Here is a 26,050-nt window from a genome sequence, read left to right as displayed (position 1 = left end):
TGGACCATGGATTTTTTATCTGGAAATTCTCTCTTTAATTATAATTCTAGGCCTCTGAAAGACTAGGCATATCAGAAAAAAGAATTTTCTTTTTCATTAGGCAGTGTTTATTGCCTTAGGCATTGCTGCCTCTGACATGTTTCCTGTGAAGTTCAGTACGGCTTAGATCAAAAAGCAAACACAGCCCATGATTATAATGATGGAAAGCCTCTGGCTTAGTGCAGAGATGAGCCTTGTGGAAACCTGATTCAGATAATAACTCATCTTCAGATTTAGGGGTGGAGGAGGCTTTTTAACTCCAAATGTTAACAGTTCCTGTTTTTTTTCTTTAAAGACAACTTAATAGAATTTGAATGCACATTATCTCTTTACACTATAACATGTATAGAAGAAAGGAGAGGACCCCCCCAGGAGTTTCAAATCAAGCTGGCCCCTTCTGTCCCTCCCTCCCACTGAATAGATTAACAGCTGCTCCCGCAGGAACTGCACTCAGAGAGGTGAGTGCTACACCAAGGGGAGGGCTGCTGCTTTCTCTTTTTTATCATTTGGTGTGTATGCTGAATAAACGGACTGTTTTTTCAGAGTATGGGAGTCCTTACCCTAGCAGAAAGGAGGAACATTATCAGGAGATTTGCCATGTTGAAGAAACCTGCAGAAGCTGAACATCCAAAGGAAGCTACACCTCTTGCACAAGTCACACACACCCCTTCACAGCCAGTGTGGCTGTCCGCTGTGGTGGCCCTGAATGCCTCAGTGGCTCTAGGTACAGATTGTAAAATCTGCTCCACCCAGCTTCCAGCAGGGCTCCTGCCCAGCTCCCACCAGAGGGAGTTGTCAATTTAGTGATTCATATGCATTAGCTTCTTTCCCAAAAGAGATCTTAACTTTATGAAGTTGCATCCATTTCCCCAGGCAAATGAGCTGTTTCAGAAAAGGTAACAACCCAAAATCACATTTGTGGTTACAGCCCATGGGCTGTCTCTGTCTTTCTGATAAAAATAGAAGTTAATTTCTATCATTTTAAGTGGCGGGTAAAACCTGCAGGCTGTGACACGACCACAAAACCATTCCTGCCCTTGGGGGCAGCCACCACCTGCATGCAGCCAAAGAGTGCAGGGCAAACGCCGTGGAGAAGAGTGAGCCTTGGTATACTTTGTGCTGCCACACTGGAGTAAGAGCTGGTTTTTTGTAGCAAAAGCACCTTCCCCAGATCCAGATCTTCACTAATCCCTGAACAATCCTTTCCCCCTTGCCTCTGTACACTGAGCCCCATAAGAAGCTGGGCGTGAGGCCTGCAGGCAGTGGCCAACAGCTGTGGCTTGGGCATGCAGGCTGGATGCCCTTAAGCAACCGTGCAGTGCAGTACCAGAAATGCAGCATTTTATTTCTAATTCACATCTGCAAAGAAGTGCACACAGGGATTGGAGGCCAGGATGAGATGCACAAATTTGTTTCAGGTATTTTTCCAGGAAAAGAAAAAGCAGCAGGCTCTCAAGCCCCAATGCCCACATGCCCTAATATACACTACCATTCCTAAGACATTCCTCATTTCCCATGTGATAAAAAAAATTAAACTGTTGTTACAAGATTTCACCTATAACAGCTCAACACACTTTTTATGGTAAAGTTTGTTGAAGATAGCGGGGAGGAAGCAATCCCAAAAAGCTTGGCAGGGTAACAGTGTTTCAGGGCGCTGCTAGATCCTGAGTTCATGCAGCAAATTAAAGGGAACTCCCTCAAGAAAATTGGACTGCGTATTTAAAAAAATAATCCTACAACCTTTAGCCTCAGCTAACATTATTCTGACATTGAAATGTCTACCTAGAGACAGCTGTTTCCTCTTCATGACTAAGTACATGAGTAAATTTATTCCGCAAAACAAAACTACAATATTATTTCATTTGCCATGCCTATTTCTAGGCATGTTTCTTCTTTCTTTGTTTCCTCTTTTTTTTCCCCTCATATTCTCTTTTAGATTTGTTCAAGATCATGGAGGCACCTTTCCTAGCAATATTTACCATCTCTGAGCATCTTTTGCCACTAAGAAATAGCAAAAGTTTCTGGGAGTGAATTTTGTTGTGGAAGAAGCAGCAGAAGTGCCTACAACTGTGATAAATCTGCCTTGAACTCATAAAAAACACCAAGAAAATTCCATAAATACAGAAAAACCTGTCATCAAGTAAGTGGCCAGCTCAGCATTTGCCCATTTGTTATGCTGTGAAATATTCTGGGTTTCCACTCTGGTAAAGTGGTTTTGATGCAGGCATTTTATCACGGCTTACCAGTAGGGCACGTGCCTGAAACGGGAACATCAGCCTGCTGTGCACACCTGGGTGGGCTTGCTGCTGGACAGGGTGACAAAGGACACTGAAAAGGCCAAGGGACTCGATGCTCCCATCTCCCTGGTCCTACTGGTAAGAATCGTTTTAAGGAACCACAAGCCTCTGACCCAGAGGAAGGTTTGGAACAGAATGATGTGCCTTAGCAGAGGAGGACCAGGTTGGGGAGTAAAAGTTAATACCCTTTTAACACAGCGACTCCAAAACACTTTATCTGAGACTGCAGAATTCAGGTGAGTTGATTTTCTGGAATATTAAACAAATTGTAACAGATTTAAGAAGAGATCTGATTTCATTATTCTTCATTCAACTACCCAGAACAAGCTCTCTTGTAAGAATGAGCCTTTTTTCTTTTTCCCACAACATTGAAATATTTTCAGCTTTATTAAATAGGTAATCTTCTAGACTACTCACGCTCCTTAAATCTTAAAAAAAAACCAAACTGCTCTAAAAGGTTAAAAATTATTATACTGCTTTTAAATTCTTTAAGGCTTAAAGTATGATATTGCTGAGACTACGAACTACATGTGGATTTAATTTCACAGTGAAATCCCAATAAAAATTCTCCTTGGAGCTCACCTTTAAATACAATTAGGTATGAAATTTTCCTTATCCAGCCCAGAGCCAGAATTGGCAGCAATGAAGAGGCAAGCAGTATAACCCCTGAGCTGCCCATGGGTACATATATACATATTATACATACACTGCATGTGCACAGACACGTGGGCAGGGCTGTTCCCCACCAGCAGTTGATTTATAAACAGAAGTGTGATTATTGTTACTTCTAGCTGTGGTCATTTCCATACACAGTAACTGAAACATTATCTTATTGTCCAAGTAAAGAACTTACTGCAGCCTCCTAATATTTTAACACCAGCTGTGCCTCCTGGAGATGAATTACCCATTTTAATGATACAAACTTTTTTGAAAGCCTTGCAGATGTAAATGACTGCTCCCTCAAGACCACTTAATACCAAACCCCCTTCTTTTTAAATAGTCTCTCAAGAAAGTTCCAAAAACAAAACATACCCAGAGTATTCACTTTATTGCCTTGGTTAGCTACTTGGATATTACTTTTTCCTGCATTGTTTCTACCTGCTAGGGTTCTTCAGTCTATTTCATTTTCACATGGAAATTGTACCTTCATCTACAATGTGTTCTATCACTCGTCCAACCTCCTTTTCCTATGTTATTTTTTCATTAGCTTGCCTGTCTCTACTCTTCATGGGTGCTTTTTCAAAGCCTTATTATACTTACTGGCACAGAACCCATTTTTCTCTTGGTTCATGTTGCTGACCTCTGCCCTGAGGAGAGGCAGCTGGTCCCACTCTGACCCAGTTCCTCTCCACCAAGGCTGAAATTTCTGCACGTTTTTACAGCAACTTGTTTTGTGTTGATCCCAACCCTGGGATATGGATATGTCCAGGTTATGGACCTGGCACAACCTGTAACTGCCTCCATTACAAGCTGATACACTCCAAATCATAGGCATGTGGTTTTGCAGAAAATATGCAGAAAAAAAATCTAATTTGGATGTCCCCATCTGAGTGAGGGAAAGTATAATTTTGAGCATATTTAATAGATTTATTAAATTTAAAAGAACATAGAAGCTGATAACTTCTTTAGAACCCAAGTCATTACTAAGGCAAGGCATTTCCTTCTCATCACGGTTCACAAACATTTTTCCACTATTGTATATGTGAAAAAGAGGAAACCTTATCCTTAGGTAGTTGAGTGTCCTATACCTAGCTTTCACTAAGGTGAAAAATCATTCTCTTCAATCCTTCAGGTCAGAAAAAAAAATTCCTCAGCAGTTAATTATTTTTTAAAAGCTTTTAAGGCAAGTTTTCACAAACAGATAGCTGAGACATTTGCTTTGACTCTAATAGTTCATCAAAGTGTTGTGGCTGAATATATCTCCTGCAATTTTCTTTGTTTTAGGCCATGGGCCAATTCCTGCCCCACAGGAAGCCACAGTGTGCTAATGGTGGCCAGAGTAGCCTCAGGTGGCCACCTTACTGGAAACTCCAGTTCACCAGGGATGAACAAACATCTTTCCAGTAAATTTTTTCACCAATCTGGCTGCAAATTTTCTTTCATGGGGAAATCACAACCAGTGCTCAAACTCCTGAGCCATTCAGTATCCAGGAGTCAACTGTGACCTGCCCAAGATCCTTCAGAAGATGCTTGAGTAAGTTCAGCCCATGTAGTTGGTGGTGGTGATCTTCTAAAAGTGCCATACTGTGTATCTTCCTGTGCTCCTGATGGCAGGAATGAATTGCCACAAGGGTTCTGCGGGAAAGTTACACGGTGGTTGGAAGAGTCTTGGCGCAAGTACGTCCTTCCAGAGCTGCATCAGTTTATGCAGAGACAACTCTGCAGCAACACCATCACACAGAAATGCAAAGGAAATGCTGAAGGGTTATATCAATTTTTCAGCAGCATCTCTGCAATGAACACAAAGGCAAAACAGGCATAGAAGTAAGAAAGATCTCTGATGCATTCCCTGCGTGGACCAGGAAGGGCAAAGGCTGTGGTCCTCAGCATCAGTAGCCTGTGCGTCATGTCCGGGAAATCCAGCCAGCGCTCTTTGGCGCCTTGCAGGTGTGAATGTCCACCACTTCCAGGCAGTCCTGGCAGCGCACAGCACAGCACCAGTGGAATTTGCATTCGCATTTTGTCATCCTACTGACGCGGGAGGTGTCGTAGCCTCTCCCGCAGCACATCACTTCACAGCTGTCCATGCCACGCGAGGTTTGGTTGCACACCCGACCAGCTGTCCCAAGGGACCCTGCAAAGGGAATGCACCAAAAGTTAGGAGGCAGACTTTAAGGAAAAACAGCAAACATATGAAAATAGGTATGGGAGACATAACATCACATCACTCAAGATTCAATATCAAGCCAGAAAATTGCCTATTAAAGTAAAATTGCTCCCATATTTCCCCTAGGAATCAGGCCTGGAGATGAGGAAAAAAAGGGATTAAATACTTTAAGGGTCTGCCTGATTCTCCTAATATCATCATTTTGCTTCATCTTTCCCTGGCACTTTCTTCCCCTCCAGGGAGTAGACACCCTTCCCAAGGCAGCCCTGCACCCCCAGGACTGTCTGAAATGGGATGGCCAGGTGGGGTGTCCATCTTCCCAGTGCTCAGGATCTCAGGCTTTGCTGAGGAGCTCTGGGTTTGCAGGAGAGGGCTAGGAAAGAGAAGACCACAGAATCTAGTGGATGCCAGGGACTCAATAGGTAAAGTAGCTGTGTTGCCAATAATCAAACCCTTGCAGAAGTGAGTGCACCCCAGGCATTTGGCATCACTGCTGTGTCCACCCACAGGCCCCATTCCACCAGTTCAGGTGGCAGCTGAAGAGTTGCTGCTCTGTGTTCCTCTCATCTCTGTAGGTTAACACAAAGGGTTCTTCTCCCCTTTCATGATAAGATTAAAAGAAACAAAATTATAGCCTGCTGTGGACAGAAAGAGGGAGAAGAACCATACCACACCTTATCATACTCTTCAAACACTCACGAGGAGTGGCTGAAATGCCAGTGCCTATATCCACATGGCACAAAATGGCTCTGGCATGTCTTTGAACAGTGACTGTAACACATAGAAGCCACTGTTCATCTAACACAAACTGATTTTAGGATACATTTAGGATCAATGTCACAGGAGCTGACGGGTTATTACCACCAAACTGAAAACTTCATAAAAATTGTGTTACCTAATTTCCTATGTATTGCTATTATGACTAAAATGCAGATATGCCCAAAAAATAACATTCTTCTGATATTTTCTATAGGCCTGATTACAACTCCATTCTCTTCTTGAGCAAGGTGATATTCCCTAAGTAATGGCTGTGGTCAGTAAATTAACTGGAATTATTTTACAAAGCATATTTACAGATGCACACTGAACATGAACAATTTACCTTCTTAAGGAAAACTAATACAAGCAAACATTAATTAAAATTTGCATAAGCTAGGATAGCAAACCAATCTTAATTAATAAAATGTAAACTGCAGTTAAATTGTAATTATTAATAATTTAGGTTGAATAAATTCTAATTTTTTTTCCCTAGGGTGAATTAATGTATGCACTGATGCTGCTGTCTCAAAGCAGTTTATAAAATACAAATCGTCACTGCACCCCCCCCAACATCAGGAATACTTCCTATTATATGAGGGCTGACCCCAAACCACTAATGTAATGAGGGGTCTCAGGAACTAGACCAAAGTCACCTTCTCAGACTGTGTTTTTTCATGGGACCAACACATGATCCAGCCTCTCAGCCATGGGGGTGCAAATTCTCCTCTTTTTGTATCCAACTTAGGACAGTCTTCAACTGCTGTCCTGGAGAAGTGCTTCAGCCCCTAGAACACAGCTTCCCTCCCATGGCCTGATTCCTGTGCTTATTTAAATATTTAAATATTGACGGGGTAGAGGTGTACACCTGGGGAGTTTCCCCATGAGGAGGCTGGTTCGTGTCCGCTGTGGGCAGAGCAGAAGGGCGGCTCAGCTCAGCGCCCGCGGCGCCGTCCCGAGGCCCCGGCCCTGCAGAGCTGCTGCACCAGCCACCCCACAGGGAACTGGCACAGAGAAAACAGACCGAATGGAGCCAGAAACAGGCTCCTGCACCTGCAGCCTGATAAATCCCAAATCTCCTTGGGGTCTGAACATGTTCATGCTGCTGCCTGTGGACTAATGCTCTGCATAACATCCTTGGGGAGATGGCTGAACAGCGCTTCCAAGTAAAGCTCTGATATTTGGGGGAGCATCTCAGCTGGCTGTAACAACCAGCGATGTGTGCATCAGGCACACCCTGCACCAGGAAACCAGCAGTAACTCCTGCTCCTGGCCTACTGTCCCTACAGCCAGTGCCATCACTGGATCCCCTGCAGGAAGGGAGGAGAGGTGCCCCCAGCAGTGACCCACACGAGCACACACTACTCCCAGCAAGCCCTCAGCCGTGCAGTTCTCCCTGCAGAGCCAGCTGCACCGGGGCAACTGGCATAACAGGCATAGCAGTGATGCCAAGAGGCCTTTCCAGATCCTTTTTTCAGGAATCACTCCATGATGGGGGAAGAAAGACTTCCAGTGGCCCCCATTGCCTCCAGTCTAAGCAAGGCTGAAGAGTCAGGGGGATGCAGAACTACATGATGCACCTGTGGTCCCACAGGAAGCCTGTGGTAGAATAAAAGCCAGATCCTGCTTCCCAGCCATCATACTCTCCTCCATCCATGATGCTGAACTAACAGCTGGGATACCTGAATGTAAGTTCTGCTCTTTGTGTCAGCCCAGAGCATCATAGATATCCAGCAATATCCATTACATCCCAGACTGTGCAAAATACAACCAAATTCACAGAAAGGGTTATTAGACACTGGAATGGATCTCCCAGGGAGGGGGTGGAATCACTGGCCCTAGAAATGTTTAAGGAAAGACTTGGTGTGACACTTAGTGCATGATCTAGTTAACATGGTAGTGTTTGCTCAAAGGTTGGATTTGGTCATCTCAGAAGTCTTTTCTAACCTAACTGATTCTGTGAAGAACTTTAAAGGCACTTGTCCTGCTCTCTCTGTTCAGACCAAAAAAACATTACAAAGGTCAATCTTGTGACTCATGTGATTAACAGTCTATATCAGGAATTCACACTAGTGGAGGAAAAGCAAAGTTGCCCTCTGCCTCAGCACAGCTCCCAACCAGGAGCAGAGTGGGGCCATGTCATTTGGCTGCTGGGGGTGAAGGAAGACCCCATGTCCCCCACATCCATCAAGAGCTGTACAGAAAGGTTTGACCACATTCCTGAGCTGAGGTCCAAGTTAGTTTCCAAGTCTGATGTTCCTATGTCCAGATGTAAGGGGAAATCACACAGCACTAAAGGACAACCTAAGCAGGATGCATCCACTGCTTTCAACAGGAGTTTTGCCACCAGCTTCAAAACCAAGATTATTTCACCACTAAGAGACAGTCAGAAACTGGTATCATCTGATGCTGACCACAAAACATTAACATTTACTACACGACTACAAGAGGGGACTTAATTATCCATAGACTGGGACAAAAGTGAAAACAAGCTCATATAAAGGCTTCGTTTCTGAGCAAAACCAACCTTTTTTAAAGTTCAAACAGCATCTTCAGAATCTCTGCAGCTTCTCTAGTGAGAAGGAAAATGAACAATAACCAGTAGTGAGGAGCCAGACAAGTGACTGCACTCCTTGGCGGGCCTGAGTGATGAAGGCAGCAGAAGACACTGCACAAAGTAAGGCAGAGTTTTCTTCCTGCTACCTGTAGTGCGCCTCCTCATCACTTACAAGGCAGGAGTAGGTTCTAACTTGTAAAAAATTTTTGTTCAACCTCTTTGTTTTCATTTCAAATGTTGGAATTGCCATGCCTACACACATTTTACCTGCCAAAACATCAACAGCTTTTCATACTGCCAACTTCACAGCCTGTACATCAAGTCCTTTCTTCTCAGTTTGCACAGTTATTTTTGGAAATCAACATGTGTTATGTTGGAAAATATTTTCTTTCCATTCTTAAAGCCCTAAAATGTATTTATTAGTATATAATGAGAGCTTTTTCCTTCTACTTCTATTGATTAAAATCTGGTGTCAAGCAATAACATCCATTATTAGACTTACACACACACTCAAACAAAAGCAAAAAGAAAAATGCAAAACCAGTGAAATCCCCAATGATAGTTTCTTCACAAGTATTCTTGGGGAAAAAACAATTGAAGGAAAAATGTTCACAGAAAAGTAGCTCTGGAGCTACTGGATCTTACACCTGGTACAGAAGGGCTGAAGAAAACAGGCAATACACATTGGAGGTAGATTTGTCTGGAGGGGCTGGGATTTCCCAGGCCAGCACTGAAGAGATGGCTATGTGTTGATAAAACCAACAGTTTACCTAGGATGACTTTTAAAAGCTGTCTGGGATGTTCTATCTCTGTTTCTATCAAATTTTGAGTATGAAATTGTGAGCAAAAATTATTTCAGCAGAGTTATGTGTGCTGGGTTAAATGATTTCTGAACACTTCTGAAAAATCTTCCTTTAGTCCTTTGTGAGGTCTTAAGGCAAGGAAAGAGGTGGTCAGGTTATTACATTATCTTGCTATTGAGTTACTATTAGTGATTTCCCATATTGTACCTCTCCTAAAATCAATTACTCCACTTTTCCTTTCTAGAGGAAAAAAACCAAAACAAACAAACAAACCCAAACAAACTACATTTTGGGGTGTTCCATGGATGCATGTCCAGCTGCCCCCTCAGACAGCTTTTACCCAGGGTTAAAGCTCCAGTGGGGGAATAGAAGGTATCTGCTTTTTTCCTGGGTAGGCTGCTAATGGCAGAATCCTTGAGCACTTTAAACTCACTGGTTCCTATGTGTTAGCACAATCAAGCCACAGAGCACACAGGCTTGGACAGTTTAGTTTGTGAAGTTGTCTCTGGTCAAGTCATGAGGTGTCATAAGGTTTTCTCTGTGAATCCTTCATTCAGCTCCAGCACTAACCAGGTTCCAGATAATTTTTTTCCCCTGAAGCACCAAATTGCTTGAATTCCCTGGAGAATGAAAGGCAGAACTGTACTCAATGACATACTAAAACATTGTGGTATTAGATTTAGCTGACACTGAATCCAATACCACACTGAGATGCTCCCCATCTACTTCCAAACTCAGACTTCCATAATCTCATTCCATTTGCAATCATTTAACAGGGCTGGCACTCTGCAATACTCAACAGGGCAAACCAAAAAATGAAAAAAATGTGGTGCAGCAGCCAAAATCCTCTCCCTCAAAGTCAGGCCAGGTTTTGTTTGTGTGGTTCTTTCTTTGCTCCATGCAAGCAGCAGGGCATCCCACATCCCAACAAAGACTTACTGCAGTTTTCTAAAAATATGCTCTTCTAAACAGCCACATTCTCTGAGTTCTGAGCAGCAAAGAAACACCACCTCAGCTACAGTGTTATAGTGAGCTGAGCCAAAAAAGCATATCAGACTTTGCCATCTCTGGGCAGGTTTGTCAGTGTCTGGCAAATGCACTTAATACACTGTGGTGAAAAATGCCCACTCTCCTCCAAAATAACAAGATTGACAGATAAGATTAGGTTTAGTACAAAGAGATTATTAAATGGCTTTTTGACATAGAAATGGGTAGAGTACAATTTTTTCTTCCAGGCAAAAAGAAATCATGTTTTTTACAATGAATGAGGCAATATCAAGAGATAAATGTTTTGAAAAAATCCTAGTCTACAAAATTAATCTCTGCATGATGCCATAATACGTCCATTTATTCACTTGGATTAGACTTTACAGTGTCAGTCACTATTCAAGGAATGGTATATGTGCTCGTGCAGGTAATAAACATCACCTGCCAAAATAATAAATAACATTTAAAATATGTTGACGACTCAACTAACCAGAAACACTGTACAATGTAATTGTACTGGATGAAATTCTGCATTCACTGAAGTCAATAGTACATGACCAGGAATTCACATATTGTTCTTATTTAAGTACAGCTGTTCTGCAATGTTTATTCCAAGCAAACTTGGATTGTAAACATGCAGCAGTGCCAAAAAGACTTGAGCTGCATTGCTATCCAGATACTTAAGGATTTTTCATATGGGGTGCAATCTGGTCTGCTATACAACCTATTAATTAGTTCCACAACTAATACATTACTCAGTCTGCCTCTCTTTTCCAAATTTCTGGTTTTCTAGTTACTAGTTTTTAATTGCCACATCAGGAAATACTATACATAGGTCAAGAGCCGCTAGCAGGTTTCCTGGTGCTTGGCAGTGCCTTGAATTCTGTAGCATTGCTAAGTGTGTCCCTATCAAATATCTGAAGCAGGAAAATCCAGTGTTAACAGCAGCACCAATACTTTATTTCTTCCCACAGGGGCTGGCACAGCTCTTCAGAAAATGTGATGGTTGTCATGGACAGAGCCAACACTGCCTCATAAAGAGGAATAAAGAGCTGTGCCACTCAGCCAAGTGTGCTGTGTCCCACCCACCTCTACTCCTTCATCCACCTGCGTCCTCCACATCCTCTAGCTGCTGCCTCACCCCCCATTACCCACAGCTGCCTTGACTGGGCAAGCAGGGCTGGATTGTCACAGGCTGTACCTTCCACATTAGATGGGGACAGGCACGTCTGCAACTGGGGTCCGCAGTCACAGTGAGCTGTGGGAATGTGCAGATAAAGGAGGGCACCACAGTGGTAGCATAACAACCTGGAAAGGAAGCAACACAACAGGAGGTGGCATCAACAGGACTTGGGGCAGCTCTGCAGTGAGCTGCATGGCACAAGAGTGAGTGTGGCTGTGCCCACTATGGACCTGCCTCCAGAGCACAGCTCAAACTTGTGCTGAAAGCAGCTTTGCCTTACAGCATCTCCAGGGCTCCATAGCATCTGGCAGAAACCACTGAATTATATTAGAACAATTGGCTGTTGTACACCTAGAGACATTAAGGAACTATTGTTCTCGTACTGAGTCCTTCCAAAACATCTTCTTTCCTGTTTCCTGCTGGTTACATGCATGGATTTGTGTTTTTTTATATATATACACATACACACTCTTTCTCTCAATCAAATTATAATTTTTGACCCCTGAAGTACAAATGTCTTAAATAAAAGCATTCACATGTAATGGTAGAGGCTTACCTACATCCCTGTCCCTGATGCAGTAGTCTGGAGAGCTCTCAAAGTATACCAGGTCATTCTTAGTTGGCTTCTTAAATTTCTTATTAGCCACAGTGAAACCTGTTCCATCTTGATTCATGACCACCTGAATTGCTCCATTGTATTTCTTCCACAGATAATCTCCTGTTTTCCTAAAGTCTGCCATGGCCAGCCAGCAGGTCCTTAGAGTGCAGGATCCACTCACACCGTGACATTTGCACTCCTGTTTCAAAAACCGCTTCACGGCCTGTTTAGAAATGCACAGGTAAATATAAATACACACAGGTAAAACAAAGTGCACTTAATTGCTTCTCAGCCCCTTTCCATCCATCCTGTAATGCCAGGCCTGCGATGGGTCTCCAAATTACGGTCTGTAGTGACACCCACTGGTAGCATCAAGTCATCCCCATGTGGTTGCTCTGCTGTGGTTGCTTGACTCACCGTGCACACAATCCTCTTGCTGGTGGGTTTACCTGACTGCTCCTGCCAGTCATCCCACGGACCCATGTGGTCCACAGTGCTAGGACACAGACTGGACAGGAGGAAATGATCAGAAATGGCCAGAATCATTCAGTCCCTTGGGGGGGCGAAGGTGCCCTCTCTCCCATTGTTCCAGCTGCAGGATGGCTGTGCTGACCCTCTGACCCTCTCCAGCTGATCTTCATGAAGTTGCCCTTTACTCTGAACAGCATTCAAATATTGCCCAGAAATTCATGGGCATTTCATATTTAAATTATTTTTTAAAGGCTGTGTAAAGCATTGTACTGTGCTAGGTATCAGATTGATGCAGAATTTTAAAATACAGTATAGATAAAATACTTATTTTAACAAACAGATGCAGATTTTAACAAACATTTTAGAATAAGACCTTCATTAGTTTGCATTGGAGAGATCACCCTTATCATTAATTTAACATCTGGATAGTATTAAAGCCATTTCAGCTTCATCTCAGACATTTAAGCTATCTGTATGATGTTGGAGAACAACAGATGGGTTCATAGACAGTAAATAATTCATTCCTAATTATGTAGATATGGATATTTGATCTATAAATATTGTGCCTTAAGAGTTCATGAAATACAAACTTTTCAGAGTTTGTACAAGAGGAATGTCATCATGGGAGGAAAGTAAGAGAGAGGAAAGCTCCATGATTACAAGTGAGATTGATGCACAGCGGGGCAGCCTTTTTCAGTCAAGCACTTAGTAATAAAGTGAGAATGTATTACAAAACCAAAGGACTTTCAATTTTCTTTCCAACTTGTAAATGATATGACTACTTCAAAGAAGTCACTGGCATTCCCACAGCCCCTTTTCATTGCCATATCACAAATCTGGGATTTAAGCAGATGTTTGGTTTTAATTATCTGAGCAGAAATCAATTTAACTACTTGTATGTTTGAAACAACTTGCTGGAATAGTGGAAGAAGCACATAGGAATATGTTTTTTTTTTTTTTGTCCTATACTCTAATACAGCATATTATGTTCTATGATTCATATGGGAATATGAAAAATATTTGTTTCATTTATTTTTTAATTAGTACAGTTGGAATAGTCTAGTTTTAAAAGAGATGTATCAACACCCCTTTTTGGGGGCAAGAAAAAATAAAGGCCACAGATGGTCATACCCAGGTCAAAATGCCAGGTTTGTGAGCAGCTGAGGTGGTGAGATCCCTGCAAAGCTAAGCGTACACTACTGCACTGTGAATACAAAACAGTGTCTCTATCCATAAAACAGGTCCTAGAGCACATGATAACATGTTAATTATTTTTAATTGAACATATTAATTAAAATTTCTTTATCTTTTTCTAAAAATCTACCTTACCAGTACTACCTTAATATTTGGCAGAGGTGTTTTTTTAAATTTAAAAATAATAAGATGCTCAAATATTACAGAAAATACTTCCCATCATGGAACTTACTTGCTCCTAAAAAAATCATTGTGTTGTAGACTTCAGCCTCTTTTGGACAGTAACAGAAACATGACCACAGTACTGCATGTGCCTATCACTGATCTAAAAAGCCTCATCTGCCTACATTACATATTAATTACACATGCTGGTAATAAGCAGGTGGAGGAAAGGTGCTGAAGAACAAAATTTTTTGGGAAAATCATCAACTTGCAGTACAAAAAAAGATCAGAATACAAACAACTTAATTCCTACTAAATATACATTAAGGAAAACCAAAGGTAAGACACAAAAAGTCTCTACAAATAATTCCAGAAGTGCTTGGTCTAGTACAATAAAATGGTTTTTTCTGTATTTCAGATGTCATGGGAGCAGCAAAGTCTTAACATGTTTTAAAAAATGAAACAGCATATTCCAATTTCATGCACCATTCTTACTTTTCATAGCTATCACAACAAAATGTTAGTGCAGATATTCCTCAGCCCTTGTACCAGAGGTGGGCATCACACCTGGCACCTACTCCTTCTACTCACCTACGATGTAAAGACTTTTTTAGTTGAAATTCAGGAATGGTATTTTCATACAATGTTTAGTAAAGGGATTGCAGGTCATACTCCAAGGCCATTGCCTTTTGGAGGGATATGTATTTTAAAAAGTGAAGTATATTTAAAAAGTGAAGTAGTTACCTTTTATCTCTGCTCACTTTGTGATTAAGTTTACCATATACATACAGAAATTGACAGAATTTTTTTTTTTTCTCGAATGTTATTTTGGATTTGCTCTTTGTCAAACCTGTTCTTCAATGTGATCTTAACCTCCCTTAGGAATTTGTATTCTGTATTAACCAAAAATAAAACTCCTGCTTATATAAAGCTCAAAACAAAACCTCCATCCAAACTGATCCTGCATCTTAGGCTCCTGCTTAACTTCCATCACAAAGAGTGACTGAAGTGACTCCAACAGGAATACTGCTAGGCAGTTGAATTCAGTCTGTTTGTAGATCTCTGTCACACTGATAGAAACAGCAGCTCAGGCTCCTGCTCTTCCCATAATTCTTCATAATTGCTGAGACCAGACAGCAAGGTCAAGCATTAAGTGCTCCAGACACAACAGAGTTGTCCAAGAACATCTCTAGGCATCTATTGGATGGACACCCACCTTCCTTCCAGCTCTGTTGTTGTGAAGGTTCATCAGTGCCCTGGCGTCTTTTCCTTTCTGTTCTTTGGCATCCACAAAGGCTCTGGCAAATTTAATTCCATAGTCAATGTTATCACTGCAGCCACCCCAGTCAAAATGGCCCTTGCTGTCCTTGGCAGAGCCTTTCTTCTTGGGATCACAGGAGCAGGATTTCAGCTCCCCTTGGCTACATGCCCTGGTGATGGCAAAAACAACTCCAGCAGAGGAGATGGCATGTACAAAAGCAGATTCTCGACTACCTGAAACAAAAAAAGGTCGCTTTAAATATCATCGTGGTGGCTACTTTGTGTGGCTGTCCTATATCCAAGACACTTAGGCTGGACTTTTTTGCAGAGCAAAAGATAACTAGGCTGAAATCATACCAATACACATTCCCTGGAGCCAGAATTAGTCATGGCTTAAACTTGGACCCCTCCCTGGTAAAAGCTCATCAATATAGTGTTAGAGCTGGAAAACATTAAACATTTGCTTCTGATATTGATTCATATACTTTCATGGATCAGTTGTTTTGTACAGATATGTGAATAGGACAGCTGGTATTCCTATCACGTTTCACGAATTTAGAAGAATATATGAAGTGCTATGTGAGAGATAAGTTTAAGAAATTATTAAACAGGGACACTAAATCAACACATACATTGCAAAATACTGCAAGTAACTCTTGAAACTAGATTTTTCCTATCCTGAAGCTCTTGGAATAGACTTTCCTGCTTAAAACATGCTAGGGAGAAAACTTGGGTGTTATTTTCTGAAAAATAAGTTAATATTAGGTTTTCAGCCTAGAATCAAGCCCGTAACCATAATTCACACAAATAAATTCCATTAAATCAATGGCACCACTTGTGTCATGCTTGAGGCAGGATTTGGCCTGGCAGCTGTGACTTCTTCATGCCAGCTGCTCTGGCAGTTTTCCCATCTCCTAACCAAGATACTTTATTATACCAAAGATTATCTGAATTTCTAGACTATGCCTACTCATAGGCAATTAGGTACATATTTCAATGTAATAATTGCTTTTATTTTAAGATGCAGTAGTTTACAATAGAGAGCTACATTACACTGACACAAATCTACTTATGGTAATGGAATATTTTTCTACTTTTAAACTTTTTAGCATAGGAAGAACAACAAGTAGATTTTTTTGCAATATCTAAGACAACTTGCAGTGAGAGAGACCTCTTTGCAGGGCTGTTAAGCCTTAAGTAATTAGCACAGTAATAGAGGACCCCAAAGACAAATGCTAACAGTGATTTTTTTTTTTTTTTTTGTAGAGGCAGAATTGCACTATAGAACTTAATATTTAGTATTTCAATTGCAGTAGCAACAATATGTTTAACTTATGAATGGGCCCTGAACTTCCACATTCTGTGCAAGTCTTTTGCAAATGGCAACTGGGTAAACCATGCCTTCCCTCTACTCTCTTCAAAAACGGGCAAAGGTTACCACAGCTTGTTAGAAATCACACTCTTTTGAAGACTTATTTCTGAGAAAACGTATTCAGAAATTTTGAAAATTTGCGAAGTGTTAATTAAAAATAAACACTTGATATTGTTGGAAGAGACAATGTTTATTTGAGCTTATTGAACTAGTCAGTTTTATTAGAGCACTATCAAGCTATATTTCCATGGCAATCACAGTCTGATCAGGCTCAGTGCAGAGCTCAGAAGCCTGATGCTGTCATTCTGTCACATGAGCCAACAGTGAAAACTTCACTTTTGGAAAAACTGCATTTTTACTTTTTTATTAAATAGCCTCATCATTATTAGGCTATGTTCTGCCAGACATGTTTTCCTAAACATCAGACAAACCTCACTGAAAACTTCAGCCTCTGGGTGACGTTACTGGTTACTCACAAATAATTGCCAAGGGAACATGAAGCTGGTTACAGGAACCAACGGCTTACCAGCAGCAGAACCTAGCACGGAATGAAAATCCCTGTGCTTGGGTCAGCATGCCCAGTGCCTGCCATCCTCCTCTCCATCCTCGCCAGTGGGACAATGGTACTTTCCTACTCCCCTCCTTGCAGGTGCCATGCTGCTCATAGCCTAGGATGATCCTGGGGACATTCCAGGGACACGAGTGCCAGGGCAGGGTCAGCCGTGCGCACAGCGTGTGGCGCTTGGTGAAAAGAGCTGCAGTTACTAAGAATCTCAGCAGATTTATCCCTTGGGTAAGGACACTCTGACATAGTAACCAATCCCAGCCATTTCTTTGAGTCAAAAGGGCCACGGTTGAGATCTGAGGACTCACTAGATGCCTTCCTCCGACCTTTAGATGACAACACCACCCTGCTTAACCATCCTCCCTCAGGGCGGGAAGCACAGTGTTGCTCCCTCAGTTGCTTGGGCTCCACGCAAGCCTGGCTCATCTCTATCAAATGTGTGTGCCGTGCCTCTCTGCCCCGAGCCTGACCCGAAATGCCGCGGTGCCTGGAGGGCAGCGCTGCCCCGCATGGGCGCAGACCGCTGCAGCCAGCACAGCCCGGGAGGCGCTGCGCCCTGCTGCGCCCTGCTGCGCCCTGCTGCGCCCTGCTGCGCCCTGCTGCGCCCTGCTGCGCCCTGCTGCTGCGCTTTCCCGGAGAACGCCACCGTGGGAATCGGCCCGCAGGAGGGATTGATTGGCTCCTGCCATCCCAACGCACTGCCCCTCTCTTTGCACTCGAGCTGCCCCTTTCAACAGGCCTCATCCGAAGTACTAGTATCCTGAGGCTGGGCTGTGAAAGTCTTCTGTCCTGCTGCCACATTCTGATGCTTCAATTTCCCTGTAGGCCTTAAAATGTGGGTTTGATATCCATTATACACCAAAAAAAATAGTCGTGAGCTGCAGCCAGCCCCTAATACGCCAAAACTCCAGATTGTCTCCCTGATTTGAGACAGGTTTTTAAGCAACACAGACCCTCACGTTATCATATATGCTGTTCTGCTATCCGTGAGACCCTAAAATAACTTTGCATGTCCTCCTTCCTTTCCTCCTGAAATGCAAACCCAAGCTTCACCCTTGCAAGGATGAAGGACAGAGGATGATGGCCACAGCTTCTCATGTTTCCCGCACACTGCCCAGGGGGTGCCAGCCCGTTACCCTTACGAGGAACACTTGCGCCCGCACCCCGACTCCCCACACCCCCTTTTACCCTGGGGCCGTGGGCGCGGGGGCTGCACCCCCCACCCAAGCCCGCGGGAAGCCCCTCCCTGGCCCCGGCACTCACTGCGCAGCAGAACGCGGCCGAGCAGCCGCTGCCCCCGCTCCAGGGCGTTGCAGTCCCAGCGGTGCCGGCGGAACTGGTGCTGGCACTCGGCCGTCCAGGCGGCCACGCCGCGGCCGATGGACAGCATCGCCTCGGGGTGCCGCCGGCACAGCTGCCGCTGCCGGCTCACCAGGCCCGGCACGTTGTCGCACATCACCCGCGACGAGCCCACGGCGCCCATGTACCTGCGGGAGGGAAGGGGCAGGGCAGCGCCGGGGGCCCGCGCCGGCCCCCGGGCACCGACTCCGAGGGAAGCAGGGTCCTCAGCGCCCCGGAGCCTTCCTCTGGGGGGCCCGAGCTGCAGCTACCTCTGCCTTTTTGGTGGAAATCCTTTACAATTAGTCATCGACCCTGTGTTTTTTTTAATAACGTAAAGCATTCAGGAGAACCTCAAGCCCCGCTATTGCAGCTCCGTACAGTACTTAAAAAAAAAAAAAAAAAAAAAAAAAAAACCTTGAAAAAATTAAATTACATCATCTCTATCCAGATGGTCTCTATTAGTCCTGAAACGTTTCAAAAAGTACCTTTCATAAAATCCAAACTTCTATAGGTGTCTTTTGAAGGGATCAAACAGAAGAAATGGTCCTTTCCTTGAATTTTCATTATTTTATACGATCATTAAATCGTTAATGCCGTAACTTCCAAAAAATATATAGCTAAGTCGCATTTAGAAGACACCATGACAAAAAGCTATCACAATAAATAGCGTTTATACGACTAAGTACACAGATAGTCGTTTTATTGAGACATGCCCAGTCTGATAAATCAGGCTTTGATCGCGCATCAGCCAGAGTCAAGGTTAAACGTGTTCCCCAGGATTACAAGGAGGGGTTTAACTCCTCTCGTACACCAAGACTTTCCAGCCCGGGCTTGGTTGGGGTCCCCAGTTTGAGGGGCAGGTTTATGTTTCCATTCTAACGCGTTTTGCAGCGAGCTGCCTGAGACGCCCCACGCCGACATCAACTATCGCTTGAAGCCGGGCCCTGCGCTGCCCGCCGGGCTCTCAGACCTCTGCTCTGGCAGTTTGCAGTTCAGCGAGGACTGTGAAGGAGGGAGGGGCGAGGGAGGGCGAGGGAGAGCGAGGAAGAAATAAAAAATAAATTAATAATAAAAACGTAGCGCCGCTGTAGCCAATTCCCAGCGCCGCCAGGGCGCGGAGGGGCGGCTGCCAGCAGCGGCGGGCGGCAGCCCGCGCCCCTCGGGCGTGTTCCCGCCGCCTCCCGCCCCGGCCCGCTCCCTCCGCGGCCCCGGGCGGTGCCCGCTGCCCCGCCGGGCCGGGTGCCCCGCACCGCTGCCGAAACCCCGGGCAGACCCCGCAGCTGCGCTGCGCTCGTGCGGAGGAGGAGGTCGGAGAGCGGGGACGGGGTGTGGAAGGAGGTGCTGGCACCGTCTAAATCCGCTCGCTTTAAGGCCGGACTTTCCGGACCGGAGCAGCTGGGAGCAGCGAGCTCCGCTTCTGCGAGACTAAGAGGGAGAGGCTTCCCCCACCTTCCCTAAGTCACAATTAATCCGACCCCACCTTCCCCAAGAGCAAATAAAAATTTCTGGAATTGCACAGCTTACCACCATGAGGAGGTGACGGGTGGGGTCGCCCAGATCAAGACCAAGGGAAGAGACCACCAGATCCCAGGGAGAAAGTTCATGTTAGAAACGCTTCGGTCCACATCAGGTCAGTTGCAGGGGGCAGAAGAAATCCCATGGAGCAACAAGGACGAGCAGGGGCAAACGCAGCTTGAGGGCTACTTCTTTCCCGTGGGTCAAGCACCTTCGCATCCCCACGCGTGATCGCGGGGCTTACTGATCCCCTGGAGGGATTCGGGAGATGCCGGTTGGTGCATCGCTCTGGATTCCTCTCGGTTCGCCCTGCACCAAATCCCTCAGGACGTGGAGTTCAGCCCCGCTCCCATCCTTCATCTTTGCCCCGATCCAGCTCTTCCCTGCAGTCACGGCAAAACTGAGGGGCTGGTGTGGGCTGCTCTCAGATTGGGTGGGTTCTGCTTTGGTTGGTGTTTTTTTTTTTTTTCCCTCTGAAACTCTGATGGATGAAATGATGTCAAGAGACACTGGGGGAAGAGGAGGAGGTAACACCTCTGATTAGGCAAGGAATCCCGAGGAGCCAGTTGCTTTCCAATAACCCTACAAGCAGAGAGTGAGTTCAGACCCGCCAGCAGATGCTACACGACCTGCTGCGGAGCCGGCGGCGGCCCCGGCAGGCTGTAACAGACCGGCAGCACTTGGCACCTCTCGGGGTTTGGCACGACGGCAATTCATGGCTGGGTGCGTGCACCCGCGAACACCGAGCACGGAACGGAACCGCGATGCGGTGCTAGCAGAGAACCACAGCAGTCCCGCTATGGGGTGGACACCGCCCGGCCGCCACCCCTCGCCACGGGCCCCGCAAAGCCGGGGCGGCTTCTCCGCGGGCACAGGCGCCGGGGCGCCTCCGTCCCGGGCGTCCCCCCGCAGCGCGGGGAGCCCCGGCCCGCGGGGGCGGAACACGCGCCCCATCGCTGCACCCCGGGATGGGCGAAGCCGCCGCAGCGCTCCCCGGCCCGAGAGGCGACCGGCGGCCCCCGCCCCAGAGAGGGGCGACGCCGCCGGGACTGGAAGCAAAGTCGAGACTAAGGGATTTAGCAACTTTTTAACTTCGTATCATCTCTGTCTGCACAGCAAATACAGGGTAACGCATATTCTAAACAACGAACCCTCATTATCAAACTGGAGATGCCCCACTTCCGAGACAACGTTCGTTGGCTGAAAAAAAGACAAATGCCCAAGGCTGCTATGTGAGTTAGGGACTACACGGCTCTTGTTACTAAAAGAAGCCTGCAGTTGTTAACTCCAGGTGAAAATCTGGAAGAGCAAGCAAGGAAGCACCCTTTAAGAGCTGTTCTTCAGGCTGCATATTACATCCATTCTCGTGTTTCTCGGTACAACTTCTCAAGATTTCAGACACTGATCTAGACGTAGGCACTGTTTCAGAAAGAAAATGCAAAAGGCAGAATTATGTGAAGTTTTGACGTGCTAACATTCACCTACTACTAACTTAACTTGAAAGAAGTACCACAAACAATCCTCAGAAATCAACACCAAACACCCACCCACAACTGCAATGTCAAGATCTTTTGACTGCAAAGACTTCCGAGTAAGATATAATTGAAGCTTGGGACACATGAATGCTTCTATAACAGTACTTACCCAGAGGCAACTACAGCTCCACTTGCTAACTCCAGCAGGTGTTAAAAGCAACAGATGAGCATTCAGCATCCATTTGATAAAATGTAATCAGTGTAAAAACACTCCAATTTTTAGCTTTTGGCTGACTTATTTCTTACATTTACAATACACTTTGGATCATTTACCAGGGCAGAGAAACACCAGTGAGGACAGCAAATTCCAGCAGTATTTTAGACCCATACAAAGAGAGGCTACAATCCTCCCTGCTATCAGCTTTCTCAGGCTTGCAGTAAAAAACTGACTTCTTAGAATTTCTCACACCCTTCGGTATTAATAGGAGCTCCTTCACCTGCGGATACTGGCATTAGTGGCTTATCAACGATATCCTTTCCCCCTCCATTAGTCATTTACCCCATCTGCATTCCAGTTTTGCTGCTAATCAGATTATTTCCTCAACCCCTCCGCTTTGTGCCAGCCCTACAGAAATTCACCTTGGCTCCATTATTTCTACTAACAACCACACCCTCGTTATAGATAATGACGAAACAGGCACGTTTGGAAAGGAACCTGGGGGACCACACTGGTTTTGCATGGCCATGCTTAGGTGGCAGGGGGCCATGGGGTGGTTTCTGTGTGAAGATGCCAGAAGCTTCCCACATGTCTAACATAGCCAATGTCAGCCAGCCCCAGGATGAACCTGCCACTGGCTAAGGTCAAGCCCACTAGTGATGGTAGTTGCACCTATGAGACCACTATTTGATAATGCAAAAAAACCCCTCTGCAACAGCAATTGTGCCAAAGAGTGTGTTGGACAACATGAGAGGAACAGCTGTGAAGACACCCAGGCCAGTGAAGAACAATGGGGAGAAGGTTCTCCAGCTGCCAGGGGAGATTCCCAAGCAGACCATAGTGAGTCAGGCTGTCCTCCTGCAGCCGACAGAGGTCCATGGTGGAGCAGAGATCCACCTGCAGTTTGTGGAGAACCCCATGCTGGGTTGAAGGAGGCTGTGACCGTGTGGGAAGCCCATGCTAGAGCAGGGTATCCTCACTGGAGCAGCTCATGAAGAACTGCAGCCTGTGGAGAGGACTCACTCATGCTGAAGAAGTTCATGGAGGACTCATGACAGGGAGGGCTGGTTCCTGATGCAGCCTGGAGAGGCTGCTGGCCTCCCTTGCTGCAAGAAAAGCCTGAATCTAGGAATCCGTAGCCGTCTTCAACAAGTATTATGTGCATAGTTTCTCATATAGTTAAGAAATCATTCCATATGCAACACACAACAGTGGAGTAGCCAGAGCACAGAAAGCCCCATTTGCTGCACACCTTCTGAAATCAAACTGAGATTTTTCAATACAATAATGAAAATAATGTAGTTAAATCTGTATTCCTACCTTCAAAAAAAACTATTTTCAGGAAAGATGAAGGCATGGAAGGCTAATCTGAAATTTTATTCAAGAAAAACCCCACAAAACTCTTGAGCACATCTTCCTGTATATATTACAGCCAGTAGCACATCTTAAAAGAACAGAAAATCCTTTTCCAGAGGTATCTCTGTAAGTCCCACTTCCAGGAACTATAACTCTATATTATATGAAACTACACCATTTGGATCAGGATAAAAACTGTAAGTAATTTATCAGCTATTAAACCTGCTGAGGTCGCATAATTCATTTCATGTCAGTAAAACCCACTGTCATATCTCACTTGGATCTCAATGCAGCCCCATTACCTGAAAATTCTTATTTCTGGAATGAGGGAATTAAAATTTTCAAATATACACTTCTCCCCCACCTCCAGAACAAAGAAATGACAGCACATGTCCTGAAAAGCAGAAATCTGCAGTTTGGATACCTGTTAAGCCTTCAAGGCTTTGTAGCCTTGCTACCTACTAACAGGTATCAGAACTGTAGTCTCTGCACATAAAGATCCAAAGCAACATTTGTAGTACTTTACAGTATGTATTACTATATTTCTAGTAACACAGGAGTTTTATTTGGGAAAGACAACCTGTAGCTTTTGCAGAACTGGTGAAACAGAGAAGGCAAATGCAAACCATCACCTACTCACAAGGAAGTGATAGCTTTGGGAAGCACCTGTAAGGGTTCAAAGACAACAAATGAAAGAAGAATAAATTGCACATTTTAAGTCCTGTCCTCAATAAGGCACTTGGATGAAATAAAAGAGAAACACATGTTAAGGTTAGTGGAGAATATAGTAGAAAAAGCACCTCACACTCAGTTTAAGAATACACATATGCCAAAATGCTCTTTATTACTTTTAATTGGCTATCAGGAATAATTAAAGGTGATGCCTTACATTGCAAGGGAGATACTGCACAAGTCAAATTTAAAGGGCAAGGCAAATCCCAAAGCACAGAAGAGAGACACAGGATACACAAGTCACAGCCTTAGACAGAAAATTTAAAACAGAAATCTTGCAGGTCCTTCAGATCTCCATGGGATTGTCCAAGACCCTGATTTTACACAACAGCCCATACATTCAGGAAAGGCCATGGTATGAATAGTAATCTCTACGAAGACAAGTTAGGTATGCAATGACATTTCAAGTAGGAACCTCACTGCATCTTTAAGCAACCAGGTACCCCAAAGGATTTGGCCCGAGGTCCAACTCACTCAATCCTCAGCATTTCAATTTGCACTACTGTGGGAGGAGAACAAGAGAAGCAGGGCTGTGCAGTTTACCTGCTTAATACATGCAAAGCTCTTTAGCATTCTCCTCCAATCCCCTCATAGATGTGCAAATCATTGTATTCTTACTGTTCTAGGATAATGACTGCAATTTGATGGCTTGCAGAAGGAGGCCTCTCAGCAGGGACATTTTCATATGAAGGCTCCCTTAGGAGGTGCTGGTGGGGGTAAGAATTCTGGAAGTGTAGCTCAAGAGTCAGATGTTGAAGCAATCTTTCTCTTTGCTTCCTGCTCTATCACTACCATATTGTGACACCTTGTCAGAGAATTTGAAAGAGGCACTGCAACAACACAAAAGTGAATAAAGGATATCAATATATCCTTTATTTGAATAAATATGAAATCCATCATCTAAGCCCAAGTTTGGAATCCAAGAAGGTAAATGCAATTTTATTATTTTTTTAATGATATGGTATGTTAAAATATTCTTTGTTCATTTGGCTCTTAAAATGTCCTCCGCATGCAACATAGTTTCTGATTGACCAATTAATGAAAACAAAGTGGTTACTCCAAGACTCTTGCTTCTTGTGAATGGTTTACGGAATTTTGGATACTATACTTGAACAGTACAGGATGCCAAGGATACTGTTAGCACAAAGCTTATGTTTAACTCAAATGATGCTCACATGTGTGCTTGCAATTGTGACTACAAGCATCAGAAACAGGTGACCCATAAGATAATTCAAAAAGACCAGCTTCTTCCAAATGTATTTTGGACATCTCCTGAAGTTCAGACCTTTGACTCACTTCTGCAAAAAAACACTTTATAATAACTCTCACACTTGAAAAAAAATTACCAGCAACTATCATGCATTACTTTTTTTGCCCCCTAAGTATTTTACACCGAAGGCAGAATAATTTAGTTAAATACTGGTAAAACTTTTTTGGAGCAGATTTTCTGTTCAACTGTAAGAGCTCCAAGTTCAGCTTAGAAGTTCTCCAGCTGACCAGATCTTTTCTTCAAATTGATGGAAGAAGAGTTTGAATCTTTGTTATCACAAATGTCAGGATCTACTAGTGGCAGGAAATGCGTATCTTGAAAGCTATATTCAGTGTCCTTTGAAGTGCCTCTGTTAATGCAATTTGTCACTTAAATGGGGAAGTAAGGGCTAAGAAGCAGAATCTTTTGAAGGGCAGAAACCTTATGAGCAGTTGAAATAATTCCACTTAACTAATGCAAAAACTACATGTAGGAAACAGTATGTATAACATGCCTGGCCACTCCCCCTCCACTACCAACCCCAAAAACCCCAAACACCTTCACCCAACAGAAACTCCCAAAAGACATTAGGTGACAAAGTTCTAGTACTACCTGTGAGCCGACCCATCACTGAGCAACTGCATTTTAACCATATTTTAAATTGATTAGAGGAAGAGTGGTGTGTATATAAAAGGTTCTTCCTTTCACAATATGTGCCCTGTTAGTTTATGATTAATTCTACAGTAATATGAAGAACCAGAGAACTATTTTTTCAGTATTTCCTTTTATATACTTTGTTCATGCTGATAGAATGTTCATTTCCACCTCTGGCAGATGGTGGTGGTGAATACAGCTTATCCCCTCTGATATCAGTTTGGGAGCAGAAGAAAACAGAAAAAACCCTGCAATTTATGTTGTTTTTACCTCTGGTCTCATCACTGTGTGATGGTCCTGGCATTGAAGGATGAAAGAAGGTAAAACAATTGCAGTAAAAAGGAAACACACTAACACCCAATGCAATTCTCTAAGAAAAGCAGAAAACAGCAGTAACAATGATTGGAATAGGACCCAAGTTTTTATCTTCTTACTAGTCT

At 44.1% G+C, this 26,050-nt stretch overlaps 1 protein-coding gene across 2 annotated transcripts; it reads right to left on the bottom strand.

The window, feature by feature from the left end:
• Positions 1–727: 727 nt before the first annotated feature.
• WNT2 (Wnt family member 2) lies at positions 728–26,050 on the bottom strand. 2 transcript variants are annotated; one of them, XM_085568330.1, is made up of 6 exons: positions 19,937–26,050; positions 18,335–18,558; positions 15,091–15,368; positions 12,006–12,270; positions 11,468–11,574; positions 4,912–5,130 (listed from the first exon to the last, which is right to left on the bottom strand). In XM_085568330.1, the coding sequence occupies exons 1-6, from the start codon at positions 20,014–20,016 to the stop codon at positions 5,065–5,067; spliced, it is 1,020 nt and encodes a 339-aa protein (XP_085424456.1). In that variant the 5' UTR covers positions 20,017–26,050; the 3' UTR covers positions 4,912–5,064. The 2 variants fall into 2 exon arrangements, with proteins under 2 accessions (XP_021409179.1, XP_085424456.1); XM_021553504.4 differs by lacking the exon at positions 11,468–11,574 and having other exon boundaries at positions 728–5,130.

This window comes from Lonchura striata, chromosome 1A, assembly GCF_050655825.1.
Source record: "Lonchura striata isolate lonStrDom1 chromosome 1A, ASM5065582v1, whole genome shotgun sequence".
Taxonomy (NCBI): domain Eukaryota; kingdom Metazoa; phylum Chordata; class Aves; order Passeriformes; family Estrildidae; genus Lonchura; species Lonchura striata.
The sequence above is the reverse complement of the archived record's forward strand: the minus strand, read 5'-3'. Positions and strand labels throughout refer to the sequence as shown.

Bases quoted from the DNA above. Each gene is read 5' to 3' on its own strand.
- WNT2 (XM_021553504.4), bottom strand. From the start codon at position 20,016: ATGAACTTTCTCCCTGGGATCTGGTGGTCTCTTCCCTTGGTCTTGATC. The intron at 18,559-19,936 runs GTAAGCTGTGCA...TCCCTCCCGCAG, and splicing joins CCCGTCACCTCCTCATGGTG to GTACATGGGCGCCGTGGGCT. The intron at 5,131-12,005 runs GTAAGCCTCTAC...TTCCCTTTGCAG, and splicing joins CATCAGGGACAGGGATGTAG to GGTCCCTTGGGACAGCTGGT.